The sequence below is a fragment of the Jaculus jaculus genome, chromosome 10, assembly GCF_020740685.1.
Source record: "Jaculus jaculus isolate mJacJac1 chromosome 10, mJacJac1.mat.Y.cur, whole genome shotgun sequence".
Lineage (NCBI taxonomy): Eukaryota > Metazoa > Chordata > Mammalia > Rodentia > Dipodidae > Jaculus > Jaculus jaculus.
The window spans coordinates 29,714,253-29,729,696 of NC_059111.1; the positions used below are offsets into that span (position 1 = coordinate 29,714,253).

Below are 15,444 nucleotides of genomic sequence, written 5' to 3' on the forward strand. Positions count from 1 at the left end.
GAGGTATTTTATTCTTTTTATATATTTTTTTGATTGACAGCTTGTATACTTACAGATAATAAACCATGATATTTCCCTCTCCTCCCCCACTTTTACCTTCACAACTCCACTGTCCTCCATATCCCCTCCCTCTTTTCATTAGTCTGTCTTTTAATTTGATGTCATCATCTTTTTCTCCTATTATGAAGGTCTTGTGAAGGTACTGATAGGCACTGTGAGGTCATGGATATTGAGGCCACTTTCTGTCTGGACAGTTGCATTGTAAGGAGTAGTACCCTACCTTTGGCTCTTACATTCTTTCCGCCACCTCTTCTGCAATGGACCCTGAGCATTGGAGGATGTGGTAGAGATGTTTAAGGGCTGGACACTCCTCCGTCCCTTCTTCTCAGCACAATGTTGCCTTTGGGATCATCCCAGTGGTCATCGCCATCTAAAAAGAGAAGCTTCTCTAACCAGAAGTGGGAGTAGCATTAATAAATGAGTATGAACATTAAGTGTAGTGCTTTCAGGGAAATTTTGAGAGAATAATATATGCATTTATCCAGACAACAGTAGGTTTTATATACCTAAGGCTCATGACCTCCACTGCCATAGGCTTTTGATTAGGTTTTCAATACCAGGCCCATAGAGTGGGCCTTCAGTCCAATTAGAGAGCAGTTGATTTCCCCCAGAGAGACATGTCACTATTGCACCTGTTCAGCCATTTGGCCTGTGTGGCCAAGCTTGAGGCTTTCAGAGTCCACTGTTTTCACCACTGATGACTTCTTCTCCCATAAGGCTGCATACAGTGCAGCTTTTTCCAGCTTTCAGTTGGCTGGACTACAGTGAGAAGGTTTTCTGCTCAGCACCAGCTTGATTCTCAGTGACTTTGCCACTCAGGCATGTGAAGTCTTCAGCAATAGGTTCTTACCAGGCTGGAGAGATGGCTTAGCGGTTAAGTGCTTGCCTGTGAAGCCTAGGGACCCTGGTTCGAGGCTCGGTTCCCCATGTCCCACGTTAGCCAGATGCACAAGGGGGAGCACGCGTCTGGAGTTCTTTTGCAGTGGCTGGAAGCACTGGCGCGCCCATTCTCCCTCTCCCTCTATCTGTCTTTCTCCCTGTGTCTGTCGCTCTCAAATAAATAAATAAAAAATGAACAAAAAATATTTTAAAAAAATAGGTTCTTACCATCTGTTTATGAGATACTTTTTTCTTAAGGACTCAGTTGTCTTGGTTCACTGTGGGTACTAATTGATGATGCCCTTCCCTTGGCCTTCTTTCCCCTTTAGTAACTTCTTTTATTCATGTCAATTCCAGGCATATGACTTTTAACTCAGCACCTTTATCCTACTTCTGTCCAGATCCTCAGACTACATTTGATCCAAGCTTAGCTTTTTTTCAAGTACAGATGATCTTGTTAAATCCACTGTATGTTTAAAACTTGTAGGTGAAAAATGCATTCAGTGTGGGCTTACTTAGCATGTCAGAGACTTTAGGCCTTTAGTGTACCTAACCTATGGAGCAGCCTAGCTTCACTGTGTAGTGCACTGCAGCATGTGGTCTGTTTACCCTTGAGAAGGTGTGGCTCACTGGGAGCCAAAACCGCTGCTGCCCAGCATAACAAGAGGATGCCATATGAGATACCATAGCCCAGGATAAAAGGTCATGTTCAGAGTAGGGCTTAAACTGAATGAGTATCACCTTCCCACAGTCATCATGCTGAAAAGTTGTATCTCAACCTATCTTAAGTCTAGATAGTCTGTATGTACAATTTTTGCCATCTGAGACCTCTCGTACAACTCAATTTTGGGTTAACTTTTAGGGCTCACTAATATATGCTCATGTTTGGTGAAAAATGAGGTATAATTTTCTTATTTCAGAAAACAATAAAAGTACACTTGATAAGGGCAGAGAGGATTATTACAGAGTTGCTGCCTCCTCCATTGGCCCAGGGCCAGGCATATAAACCTATTTCCTTTAACAGCTGAACCATCTCTCTTGCCCTGAATATAAGCCTGCTTCCCCAAAACCATATGTCTAGCTATAGTAGAAAGTTGCATGTTATAAAATAAATTCCATTCCATTAAAAAATTCCTTGGGGATATTATCTCAGATGGCATAAAGAAGAATGTTATCTTGTCTTCCAAATTTGTTTTGAGAGTAGAATATATATAACGTTAGAGGTTATAAGAAGAGCTTGAACTCTGTACATGAGAAAAAATGATTTGCATTTTGTTTCAGTTCTAACAAGAACTAGACACCAAAAGATGAATTAGTCTGTTTATCATACTTTGAACAAAATTAAAAATTTTAAATACATTGAACAATAAAAGCAAAGACAGTGAAAATTTTTCAGTGTTATTCCATTCATTTTAGAATGCTGATGCGCAACTTGTCTAAATTCTTATTATATAACAATGCGTGTGTGTGTGTGTGTGTGTGTGTTAAAGATTAGTGTTTATATCCAGTTCTCTGCCAGAAAGTAGTGATTTCTATACAGAAGCACTTTTAAACATCTCAGTAGATTTCTAATAATGGAGATATTCTATGAAGCATTGCAAATAACTTAAAATACTTGGATTTTCTAGAATATTAAAGATCAGTGATTTATTGAGCTCTGTCTAAGCATTTTTTGTTATTAATATGTTTCTCCTTAGTATTAAAATTTATGGGTGAACTCTGGTCTATCTATGTATAATAAATCTTAGCATTTGATTGGTGTTAATTATAGTATTATTCATTGTTTATTTCATAATGACTCCATTTCCTGAAGTTAATGTTACTTCTTGACTAACTTATAGATTTCCAAGAAATATTATTTAAGAGTATATTTCCATCAGCATAAATTTCTTCTATAATCCCAAATATTTTATTATAATTTTGTAATTTTTTATTGAGAGCCTTCCTACTAATTACATAATTTTTTTGGTTTTGTTTTTATTTTGTTTTACAAAATATGGTTTGATTCTAGTGCAGGCTGACCTGAAATTACTATGCAGTCTCAGGGTGGCCTTGAACTCACAGTGATCCTCCCACCTTTGTCTCCCAAGTGCTGGGATTAAAGGCGTGCACCGCCACACCTGACTAATTACATAAATTTGATGGGATCCAAAACTGCATATAACTTATAGATAACTTGCCATTTTTGGGAAACAATAAATCGATGTGAAATACAAAAACCAGGACAAGATTTATTTGACAAGAGAGTGTCAACTTAATATTCTTAGTAGCCAACTATCAAAATTCTTCCTATAGTACTTATTGTCAGAATTTAATTTTTGGTCACTTAATAAGTCAGTATAGTTAGCCTAGAATATTTTGTTTTCAGGCAAGCACCATAACCATTGGTCCATCTCTCCAGCCACCTCATGTTTTCAATGATTTAAGAAACTTGGTTGAGGGCTGGAGAGATGGTTCTGCAGTTAAGGTACTTGCCTGGAAAGCCGAAGCATGCAGATTTGATTCCCCATTACCCATGTAAAGCCAGGTGCACAAAGTGGTGCATGTATCTGCAGTTTGTTTGCAGCAGCGAGAGACCCTGGTGTTCTCTCTCACTCTCTCTTTCTGCTTGCAAGTAAATAAATTTTAAAAAAATATTAGTTGGAAAAGCCTTGTTTTTCAATACTGAAGTCGGTACATATTATTGGCTACATATTATGTACCCAAACACATATAAGTGGTAGGGCTACAAATGTGAACAAAACTAATAGACTTCTGGATATTATACCTACACACATATATATAATATATTACCACATATATTATATATACATGTATTACATATATATTACCTGTCTCTTATATATGTATGTATTGAAGAGACAGGTAATATGCATATATGAACAGCCAAATAAGACAGTTTTAGATATTTATATGAATATTATAATGAAGATAAAAATATTGGAGTGGAGGTGCTTTTCCTATTGTTACCAGAGAAAGCTGAGGAACTGAGGGTTGCACTGTGGTCTGAATGGTAAAACAAAATTAATTGGGTAGAATACGGAGTTAGGAGATGACTAGGTTTAAGATAGAAGGCTGAGAGTCACCATTGTGATCATGATGTTCAAAGCCATAAGACTGATTGAAATATATCAGTGGAGAATAGAGACAGAGAAGAAAGGTGACTGTAGAGCCTGGGTGCCCTAGGAAGACTCATAGAGGAGGAGAATGTTCCAAGGAGTAAAATCAGCCACATCAACCCAGTTGAGCAGTCAAGAAAATCTGGCATTTTATGTTCTGATATGCATCAGGGTGAGCTAAATGTTTTATAGATAGTGAGAATAGAGTAAGGTTATACAAGAAGTTAGGGACCTTGCTAAGAGATGAGAGTAAGATAACAAAATCCAACCTTTTTGCAAAATCCAATCTTTTTAAAACATTTTTTTAAAAAAAATCAAATGTTTGCCAGGCGTGGTGGCGCACACCTTTAATGCCAGCACTTGGGCGGCAGAGGTAGGAGGATCATGGTGAGTTCGAGGCCACCCTGAGATTATAGAGTGAATTCCAGGTCAGCCTGAGCTAGAGTGAGACCCTAATTCTAGGGAAAAAAAAATCAAATACTTAGATTTATTTATTTATTTGCAAGCAGAGAGAGAGAAGAGAACAGACCATGAGAATGGGTGCACCAGGGCCTCAAGCCACTGCAAATGAACTCCAGAGATGCATGTGCTCCTTTGTGCATCTGGCTTTACATGGGTACTGGGGAACTGAACCCTAGTTGTTAAACTGTGTAGGCAAGCACCTTAAACACTGACCAATATCTCCAGTCTCCAAATCCAATTTTTTGAAAAGATGGATAATACTAGGGTAGGTCCTTGTTTCAAGAAAATGTACCTTGTAGAGAAAGTGGTACTGTGTCATAGAGGCCACATGATTTGCAGGGGTGAAGCCTCTAAAAGGCTGTGGTGGGATAGGATCCTGAGCTTACTTGAGAAAATGACCTCAGCAATGTTAGGGAAATGTCTTCTATTATAATAGAAGGGAAGGGAGGGGATGTAAAAAGGGATAGATGCAGATGAGTTAGTAGAACTTATATCACAAAGATGAGGTAATTCTCTTGGTATTGCTTCTATTTCTGTTTTGAAATTCAAAACCAGGTTATCAGCTGAGAGTGAAAGGGGGTTGGATGTGGGAGGTGTGAATAGAAGGAGAGGTGTAATATCTGGGATTTGATAAGTTTCTATGTGGTTCTCTTAAAGGATGGTAAATAGCCTTTGCCCAGAAATCATAGTAACAAACTGTGTCTGAGTGCCAATTTGAAAACTCTTGGTGAGAAGAGTGCCAAATTAGGAATAAATAGGAAGTTAATCTTGCCATAATGCTCTCATTTTCCTATCACAATACTTTGACTAACTAGCAATGGTAGACATCCCCACTACTCCAGTTATGGTCTTGAAAAAAACTCTTTTTGCTTGAACGTCTTAGTGACATAGCTTATTTTAGGCCTGGAACAAAACACTTCTAAAATCATGCAGCATCCTTTTATAACAGAAAGTGAGGAAGCTATTGAAAAGTACAATAGGGCTGGAGAGATGGCTTAGCGGTTAAGCGCTTGCCTGTGAAGCCTAAGGACCCCGGTTCATGGCTCGATTACCCAGGTCCCACGTTAGCCAGATGCACAAGGGGGCGCACGCGTCTGGAGTTCGTTTGCAGAGGCTGGAAGCCCTGGTGCGCCCATTCTCTCTCTCTCCCTCTGTCTTTCTCTCTGTGTCTATCGCTCTCAAATAAATAAAAATTAAAAAAATTAAATAAAAAAGAAAAGTACAATAGACATGTTAACAAAATTGAGGAGACAGTATAAAAAGTCCCATACTTAGTAAAGATGGGACAGTTTGAGTATGAACAAGGAAAATATGGTGTTGGATGAAGACACATGCCAGGGCCTCCAGCCACAGCAAACAAACTCCAGACACGTGCGCCCCCTTGTGCATCTGGCTAATGTGGGTCCTGGGGAATTGAGCCTTGAATTGGGGTCTTTAGGGTTCTTAACCACTAAGCCATCTCTCCACCCCAAATATCACCATTTTTAATCCTTAATGAATTAGTGAATTTAGACATTACACATTATTGGTGGCTAACATCAGAAGAAGAAATACCAGAACATCAATACTCATATGAAGTGTCTTGTGCCAAAAATTGGATATGATTTAGTTAATTATATTAACTACCAACTTTCTAAGTTATTCCAAGAAAAATTGACAATGCTGATCTCTACCATAAGGATGTAATCAGCACACCTACATTATGAACCACTCAGCTGGACATATTTAACAGTAGTGTTTATGGGTGGTTCATGATTTGGGTGATGAAACTCCAAAGGAGCTGATGCCATAAAAATCACAAGAGTCAGTGGGAATAGTTTCTTTTTGCAAGAAAATATGCTTTCTATGTACTTGGCAAGCTTATCTCTGTGTAAAGTAAATTATATAGAAACATGGTTGCCTTATTTATTAAATTTATCTGTGCTTCTTTGTTTTAAGTTATAATGATGCTGAAGCTAAGTTTTAAATGAAAATAAAGTATTTTAATATTTTATCATAAAGTTACTTATTAAGGTGTGATTGGAAGTATGATGGGGTAGAAGTTTTAAGGGCTTTGTTAGGGTGAAATAACAGAAGTGCAGATAATAGTGAGGGCCACAAATCTGTGAGTGAGAAGAGCTCTGCAGGAAATTAATGTTCATTTCTAGCACACATTCTCATCCTCACTGGGGCATTATAATGAGTGAAGTGCACCATATCCTGGAAATACCCATGTATATTTTATACTTCATGTAATAGTTCACCATGCTTTCATGCACGTTGCCTTATTTTCAAAGCAAGTTAAATCTGTGAGTGGAACTGATAATATGCCTAAAGTTTTCTTGATATGAAATTACTGTTTTTAATTAAAATATCTTAAAATATTTAATATAAACATTCTGCCTTTATTGTAGATGTCAGTACATTGTTTAAGGTAATTTCTCCTTTATAGGATTTCTAATATATTAGGAAATAATTTTCACTAGTTTAATAAAAATATAATTATGGTAGCAGTTGTTTTTAATGTTCATGGTAGCTTAACAGGCCTTAAGTAAATTAAAACTTCTTTTTCCCCCAGAGGCCTGTTTATTAGTATCTATGACAGAGGGCACATTGCTTCGATTCTTAATGCATGGCCAGAAGATGTTGTCAAGGTAAGTTACCAAGTTTTTTTTTTCCACTGAGGCAATTTGTTCTCTTTTCATCTCATAAATTGATTTAGATTACCATGCCGATCTTCATTACAGTAAGCACAACTTTGAGAGAATATCATCTAAATTATAGCTCTGATTTTTGCATAGTAAATTTTATTCTAAAGCTATTTAGATACTGTTTCTGTTTACCTATTAGGTCTATCTTCCTAGTATTTGTTCCTAAATGATAATGTATATATTGAACATGCAGAACATCTAGTTTCCTTTAAGCAAACTCCTTTGTTGTATCAATTCTACTTAACTATCCACTAAAACATTCCAAATAGACAAAAAATATCTGTTAATTCATTTCTTTTATTACTGTGACCTCAACTAGCTAATCTGATATCTCTGCAAGTAAATGAAACTAAAAGTAATAATATCTTAGATTTAATAGCTTTCTGTGTGAAACATTTACATGGATTGATTACCTCTTAAAATTATGAGGGCTGGAGAAATGGCTTAGTGTTTAAGGCATTTGCCTGCGAAGTCTGAGGATCCAGGTTCAATTCCCTAGTACCGATATAAGCCAGATGCACAAGGGGGTATATGTATCTGGAGTTCATTTGCTGCCAGAGGTCCTGGTGCACCCATATTCATATTCTCTCTCTCTCTTAAATAAATAAAATAAAACCTTCATGATAATTCAGAGAAGGAAGAAAGTCACTGCTGGGTGACAAGGCAGTGCATGGCCATGTGAGAACTGATTGCAGGCCCCAGAGCCCCCACTCTTACACATGATGCTGAGCTACTTTCCCTGTCTCAGTGGTTAAAGGCACTTTCTTACCAGGCCTGTCCACCTGGGTTTGATTCCCTATTACCCATGTAAAGCTAGATGCATCAAGTGGCACATGTGGCTGGACTTGGCAGCTGCAAGAAACTCTGGTGCGCCTGTACGCTCTCTGTTCATAAATAAATAATAAAAGATTGTTTTCAAGGTATTAACTATATAAGTTACTATATATATTTAACTAATAGTGCTGGATGGGAGAAGAAACAAAAACGTAATGCTTGTTTAAAAATTTACATTTAAGACAGTCAATTTAACATAGATGTACTATCAAATGAAAAATAATGCACACAACTTTATTATTTGTGTGTAGGTATATATGTGTGGTTTCACACACATGCAATGGTGCATATATGGAGGTCACAGGACAGCCTTGGGGTATTGGTCCTCTCCTTCCACTTTGTTTTGAAACAGGGTCTCTTGTTTTTGCTGCTAGGAACACTAGAATAGCTGACGCCACAAGCTTTAGTATTCTTCAGACTCTGTCCTCTATTGCTGTAGGCTCAGTAGAATTGCACATGCTTGGGCCACTTTGCCTCTGGGTGATGTGGGTGCTAGGGATCAGTACCTTTAACCAGTTTAACCACCTTTAACCTTCTTCCTTGCCCCGTATGCTATTTTAAACACTTCTTTCAGAACTTTGAAACTGATTTTTTTTTTTAAATTACCAGAAGCCACTCTCTCAATTTAAGTGTTTTTAATGAAACCTTGAACTAGCATTGCATAACTTATTCAGGGCTTTCTCTATACAAGGAATACATTCATAAAGTTGTACATTATTAATAATATTAATAATAAGAGTACCTCTGCTTGTGATAACATGTTAAATAAAGGTTATATTAAATATGTATTTGAAGTTTTGAGCATTTTAAAGATGGGATGACTCACAAGGCACCATAGTGCTGAGAAGTGACAGAGGAGTGCTCAGCACTGAAATATCTCTATTACATGTTCCAAGGCTCAGGGTCCAGTGCGAGGAGGTGATGGAAATAATGTAAGAGCCAAAGTAAGGGTAGAACTCCTTACAACCTGCTCCTCTAGACACAAAATGGCCTGGATATCCATGACCTCACAGTGCCTGATACTACCTACACAAAACCATCATAGTAGGAAAAGATCATGGCATCAAAGTAAAAAAGAGACTGAGAGGGATAAGGGAATATGATGGAGAGTGGAGTTTCAAAGGGGAAAGTGGAAGGAGGGAGGGAATTACCATGGGATATTGTTTACAATTATGGAAATTGTCAATAATTAATTAATTAAAAGATGGCATTAATGTTAAAACAGAGTTACAATTTTTATTTCAATCATGAGTACCTTTTTTTTTCTTACCATGAATTAAAGCTTTGTTAACCTAGTGGTTTCTGATGACCTCTCCCAGAAGAACAAGAAATGTTGACACACTATAATTACACAGGGGAATTTTTTCAAAGATGGCTTCTATGGAATATAACAAAATAATTTCACTCATTTAAAAGCAATTTTCTAAGAGTTACATGCTATAAGCAAACAGAAAAGATAAGCTCTCAAAAGTGTATTTTTCAATACATGCTGAAGTATAGTAAGGTAGAAAAAGTATTTTATTCAGTTGACATTCCTGGCTTTTGGTTTTTTTGATATTCCTTAGGTAGCTCATCTTAGGTACATCTTGTGGTTTTGGAAGCTTAGTGGGCACATTTCCGAGCAGCCAGCAGTTATATAGAGCTTTCCCGGGAGCATATCTGAACTGTACTGAGTGGAATTGACGAGCCTAAAGCTTCCCTAAGTCTTGTGCTTCATATTTGATTTTTCATTTCCTTGTATTTTCCCTGCTTGATTGAAGAGTAAGTTATTTAAGTTATTTGAATTTTTATTACATACTATATTTCTAACTTTAATTGATCATATATGTAACTTTGTATATAATATCTAATATATAAGTAAAATTTATTCTCACCATTCTTCCACAATGGCTGTAAGATTTTCAATTTATATCCAGTTTATATATATTCAGTTTATGTTTTCTTATAGATTATTATTTTATCACAGGACATTGAGTTTAAGAATAAGGACCAGGAGCTGGGGAGATGGCTCAGTGGCTACAGGTGCTGGCTTTCAAGCCTGCCATACAGAACTTGATCTTCCCCAGTACCAGATCAAGCAAGACACAAAGTGGTGCATGTGTCTATAATCCAATGCCATGCAGGCAGTGGGAGGTGGAGCCAGGAGAATCTTCAAGTTCACAAGCAGCCTCAGTAGCAGTAAACAGGACCTCATCTGAGGAAGGTGAAAGGAGAGAAGAAACACACTGAGATTGTCCTCTGACTTTTACATGTGCTGAACATATCCATGCACATACATATGTACATATATATATACATACATACATTATGCATATATACAGACACACAAATATAAATACAAAAATAAAATAAAATTGAAAAGAAAAAAGACCAGAATTTTTGCCTCAAGATTTAAAAAACTTATATTTATTTATTTGTAAGCAGAGAGATATAGACAGAGAGAGAGAGTGTGTGTGTGTGTGTCTGTATGTGTATGGGTGCATCGGAGCCTCTAGCCACTGCAAACAAACCTCAGATGCAGTGCCATTTTGTGTATCTGGCTTACATGGGTACTGGGAATTGAACCCAGGACACCAGGCTTTGTAGACAAGCACCTTAACCACTGAGCAATCTTTCTAGCCCTTGCCTCAGGATTTGCAAAAGTTTAAATCATTAAAATATATTTTAATCCTAAAAAATTTTTAAATACTTTTTTTCTTCTTCTTCTTTCTAGGCTGTTGTGGTCACTGATGGAGAGCGTATTCTTGGCTTGGGTGACCTTGGCTGTAATGGGATGGGCATTCCCGTGGGTAAGCTGGCCCTGTACACAGCGTGCGGAGGGGTGAATCCACAACAATGTCTGCCTGTCATTCTGGACGTGGGTACAGAAAATGAGGTAAATGTTTTAAATGCATTTTGAGCTTACTCTATATTTCATGAACTTCATAAAGTTTATTCTTTTCTATTTTTTTAAGTTTTATTTATTTATTTGAGAGAGTCAGAGAGAGAGAGAGAGAGAGAGAGAGAGAGAGAGAGAGAGAGACGGACAGATAGAGAGAATTGTAGATGCGCCAGGGCCTCCAGCCACTGCAAGTGAACTCCAGATACATGCACCACCTTGGCATCTGGCTTATGTGGGCCCTGGAGAACTGAACCTGGGTCCTTTGGCTTTGCAGACAAGTGTTTTAACTGCTAAGCCATCCCTCCAGCCTATTATTTTCTATTGATTGTCCTTCTCACCTCAAAATTTGCCACCAACTCTTTAAGAAAACTGCTCTTTCTGTTCTCTTTCCATTTCTATCATGCAGTTTGTTTTATCGTCTTCTTAATGTTTTATGATGCTTTGACAAATATTTATACCATTATTCTAAAGAGCATATTTATTACTTTTGGGTGCTGTAGTTCTTTTTAGTGCGTTTTACATTATAAAGAAACTAGTCCCATAGGACTTGCTAAGTTTAATTAGCTTATTCCTATATCAATATTTTAGAATCTTTGAGTCAGATAGCAATTTAAACAGTTCTTATTTTCTTTATCCTATATAAACAAAATTATATTTTTGCTATGAGTGCTTATTTAACCTTTACCAATATTTTGATTAAAACATGTGGTTTATCCAGTTAGAAATAAATGAACAGTGATCCAAGCTACCATACTTAAGGAATTGTTCGAAAACTGGGTATGTACATTGAACATTAAGGTTTCTACTTTAGTTTCCATATGTTTTAAAACATGACTTGATGTTATTGGAATCAAATAAAATATTTTAAAATTAAAGAGTATATCTTGAAAAATCAAGGGAAAATTGAAAAGACAAGTTATAAAATAAACCTGTAACAGTGAATAAGTCAGCTTTAAACTTGGACACTTTTGAGAGGTTATCAGCATCATGTGGACATAGAACATGTTGTTCACTGGTGAATCTAAAATGGGTTTGTAACATTGAAAGATTGCATCATTTGTAAAAAATAAATAAATAAATAAATAAATAAGTAGCTTCATGAGGGTAACTCTTAAAATTGTCAAATTGGCTAGTTGCCTGGAATATTCTCATATTATTTGCTTTAAAATGAACCACATTATATTACTAATTTTCATTATTAGCCTACAAATTTGTCCTTCAGTGACAAAAATGTTCATCTATTCTTTTAAATAAAATTATTCTCACTTCCTCTTTAAAAGATGTTGATCTAGTAAATATCTCACAACCCAAACTGAGTTCATAATAATGTCTCAGAGAGACTACACAGTGAATTCCAGGTCAGCCTGGGCTAGAGTGAGACCCTACCTCGAAAAATCAAAAAAGAAAAAATCTCTCAGAGAGCTTCAGTTGAAGGCAGGGTGTCTCACATAATTGTAGCCAGAAAGCAGAGAGACAGAGGGGGAGGTAGAGATAGGTCTGTGCTCACATGGTCTGTTTAGTGTGTCTTCCTCTTTTCTATTTTTATATTCTTTATTATTTATTTATTTATTTATTTTTGGGTTTTTGAGGTAGGGTCTCACTCTAGCTCTTGCTGACCTGGAATTCACTATGTAGTCTCAGGCTGGCCTTGAACTCATGGTGATCCTCCTACCTCTGCCTCCCAAGTGCTGGGATTATGGGATTAAAGGCATATACCACCACATCCGGCTTGAGGTCCTGTGTTTATTTGCTGCATTTCTGCCTATTTTCCTACTTCCTTAGCCTGAGGAATTCTTGTACATCTCTGTCCTTCATCAAATTTCATATTTTGAGGAGCTGGAGGGATGGCTTAGTGGTTAAAACATTTGCCTGCAAAGCCAAAGGACCCAGGTTCAATTCCCCAGGACCCATGTAAGCCAGATGCACAAGGTGGCCCATGCATCTGGAGTTTGTTTTCAGTGACTGGAGGCCCTGGCACACCCATTCCCATTCTATCTCTTTCTCTCTCTCGACTTTCTCAAGTAAATTAAGAAAATAAAACTTTTAATAAATTTCATACTTTGAAGCCAGTCCTGGAGGTACATACATTTAAGTAGGTAGATAGGTTATCATGAGTTTGAGGCCAGCCTGTAGAGTGAGATCCTGCCTCAAAATAAATAAATAAATAAATAATCCTACATCAACCAACTATAGATACAACTTTTTTTTTTTGTTTTATTGCAATTCAGATTTTTAAAATATTTATTTATTTATTTATTTATTTGAGAGAGAGAAAGAGGGAGAGACAGACAGAGATAGAAGAAGAGAAAGAGAATGGGCATTCCAGAGTCTTTAGCTGTTACAAATGAACTCCAGATGCATGTAATATTTTGTGTATCTGGCTTATATGGGTCATGGGGAATCGAGCCTGTGTCCTTTGACTTTGTAGGCAAGTGCCTTAAAAGCTAAGCAATCTCAAAAATGCAAAAAAACAAAACAAAACAAAACAAAAACCCACTAAGTAATTTCTCCAGTCCTCAATTCAGGTTTTATTACAATTTTTAATTTACATTTTCATTCATATATGTTGTAATTTGGTCATATGTACCCCCGTTACCCTTCCTTAATCCCCTCAATGCCAGTGTTTCTCCTTCTCATCTCTTACCAGTGACCATGCCACAGAAAGCTGTCTTCTCTACCCTAACAACCATGGTTAGATACAGCTCAGTAAAAGTTTTCCTCACACACACTACATTTCAAAACATTTTCAAGCTACTAAGTTAGAAAATAACTTGGTAATCTAATTCACTGTCAAAGTAGCATCTATTATTTATAGATATTTTTGCCTACAGTCAGTGGACTGTAAAAGGGATTAGGAAAAAAGTAAGTTAATATAAAATTTCAACTATTTGACCAGTCACTACAGAATAACTTCTTAGCTTGAGAGCTTTCTCAGATCTCATTACAGGATTAATCAAGGTCAGTGCTAACCACCTACTGTTTGTCAAGGTCTAAGTAAAGCCTAGCTAACAATCAAAGCAAATGACTTAAGAACTTCTTACTAAGATGCTTTGACTTGAGAAGCACACATGTAATTAGTTTCAAATGTGTTAATGCTTTAAATTTTTTTTTTTTTATTTATTTGCCTGTGTGTGTTGGGTAGGGGGCAGACATACCATGAATGCCTATCCTGCTTTATGTAGGTGACCAGGGAATTGAACTTGGGCCAGCAGGCTTTGTAAACAAGCATCTTTAAACACTGAGCCATCTCCTCAGTCATTAAGTGTTTTGATTAAGCCATTTGCAAAACAACGAGGCACCATTTTCCTGCATACAACTCTGTTTTGCTGTTATCTGCTTATGCCTTTCTAATCTTTTCTATAAATCATATAAGCTTAATGGTGAAAATGAATATTAGTAAATGTTCAACTAAAATTCTTCTTCTAAAAGGAATAATTCATTCCATTAAAAAAGAAAGATTGGCCTGGTGTGGTGGTGCACGCCTTTAATCCCAGAACTTGGGAGGCAGAGGTAGAAGAATCACTGTGAGTTTGAGGCCAGCATGAAACTACATAATGAATTCTAGATCAGCCTGGGCTAGAGTGAGACAATACCTCAAGAAACCAAAAAAAAAAAAAAAAAAGAAAGATAAATAGAGAGATAGATAGATAGTTTGAGATATCCAGAGTTAAACTACAAAGTTTAAAGACACGGTCCCTGAGAGTTCTAGTACTAACTTCAAGTTCATGGAGTTAACAATACCCTCCTCTGGCTTGGCAGTTTACTCCCTGAGTACTGCTGTCCTCCCAGCTATGGAATATTGTAGACCACACCAAAGAAAAGAAAGAAGGAGTCCCTGTGTGTAGTTTACATCTTCCTCTTGGTAGCATCAGAACTCATTGCCATCACCAGTGTGTACTCTAGTATTCAGAGTTATTATTGAAGCTCCACAACAGGATTGATTGATTGGTTGCCCAAGTGGTTGAATTTAGTCTTAGGAAAACTGATAATGCATGAACCAGAAGCCTTACCCCAAGTTACCTGTCTGATTTGCTGGCATGGTCCAGGTCTACCCTGTGGCCTTTGACTGTGTTGGCTCCGTTACTGGGTAAACGGTTAAGGCCTGTGCTAAATGCTTGAGTTCTTGTGAGCCATATGACCTGAGTCAAAGGACAGGCAGAAATTTAAGAACAAAAACAAGAGGAAAAGTGGGTCTAAATCTTAATGTTAATTAAATAGAATAAAGTTTTAAGCTCAAGACCGTGAAAGCATTCAGAATAATATTGTTCCTGGGCTATATAAAGTGCTCCAGAGAGTATTAGAATTGATAGTTTAACATTTAATTTTCTGAAAAGAGAATAACTTTAATATCCAAACTTTGTAAAACTAGTACATATAAGATTACTAATCTCACTCTTACCCACTCTACCAGGTTCCCTTTATTTAAAAATATATTTATTTATTGGACTGACAGATAGAGAGAGAGAATGGGTGTGCCAGAGCCTCCAGCCTCTACAAACCAACTCCAGATGCATGCGCC

The 15,444-nt window shown here is 36.9% G+C and overlaps 1 protein-coding gene across 1 annotated transcript in view; it reads left to right on the forward strand.

Moving 5' to 3' along the window:
- The window catches only part of Me1 (malic enzyme 1), a 146,067-nt gene that overhangs the window by 55,416 nt on the left and 75,207 nt on the right, over window positions 1-15,444 (forward strand). Inside the window, exons 4-5 of the mRNA XM_045160291.1 lie at window positions 7,078-7,153; window positions 10,758-10,919. Of these exons, the coding sequence (XP_045016226.1) occupies window positions 7,078-7,153; window positions 10,758-10,919 (238 nt within the window). The remainder of the gene's footprint in view (window positions 1-7,077; window positions 7,154-10,757; window positions 10,920-15,444) is intronic.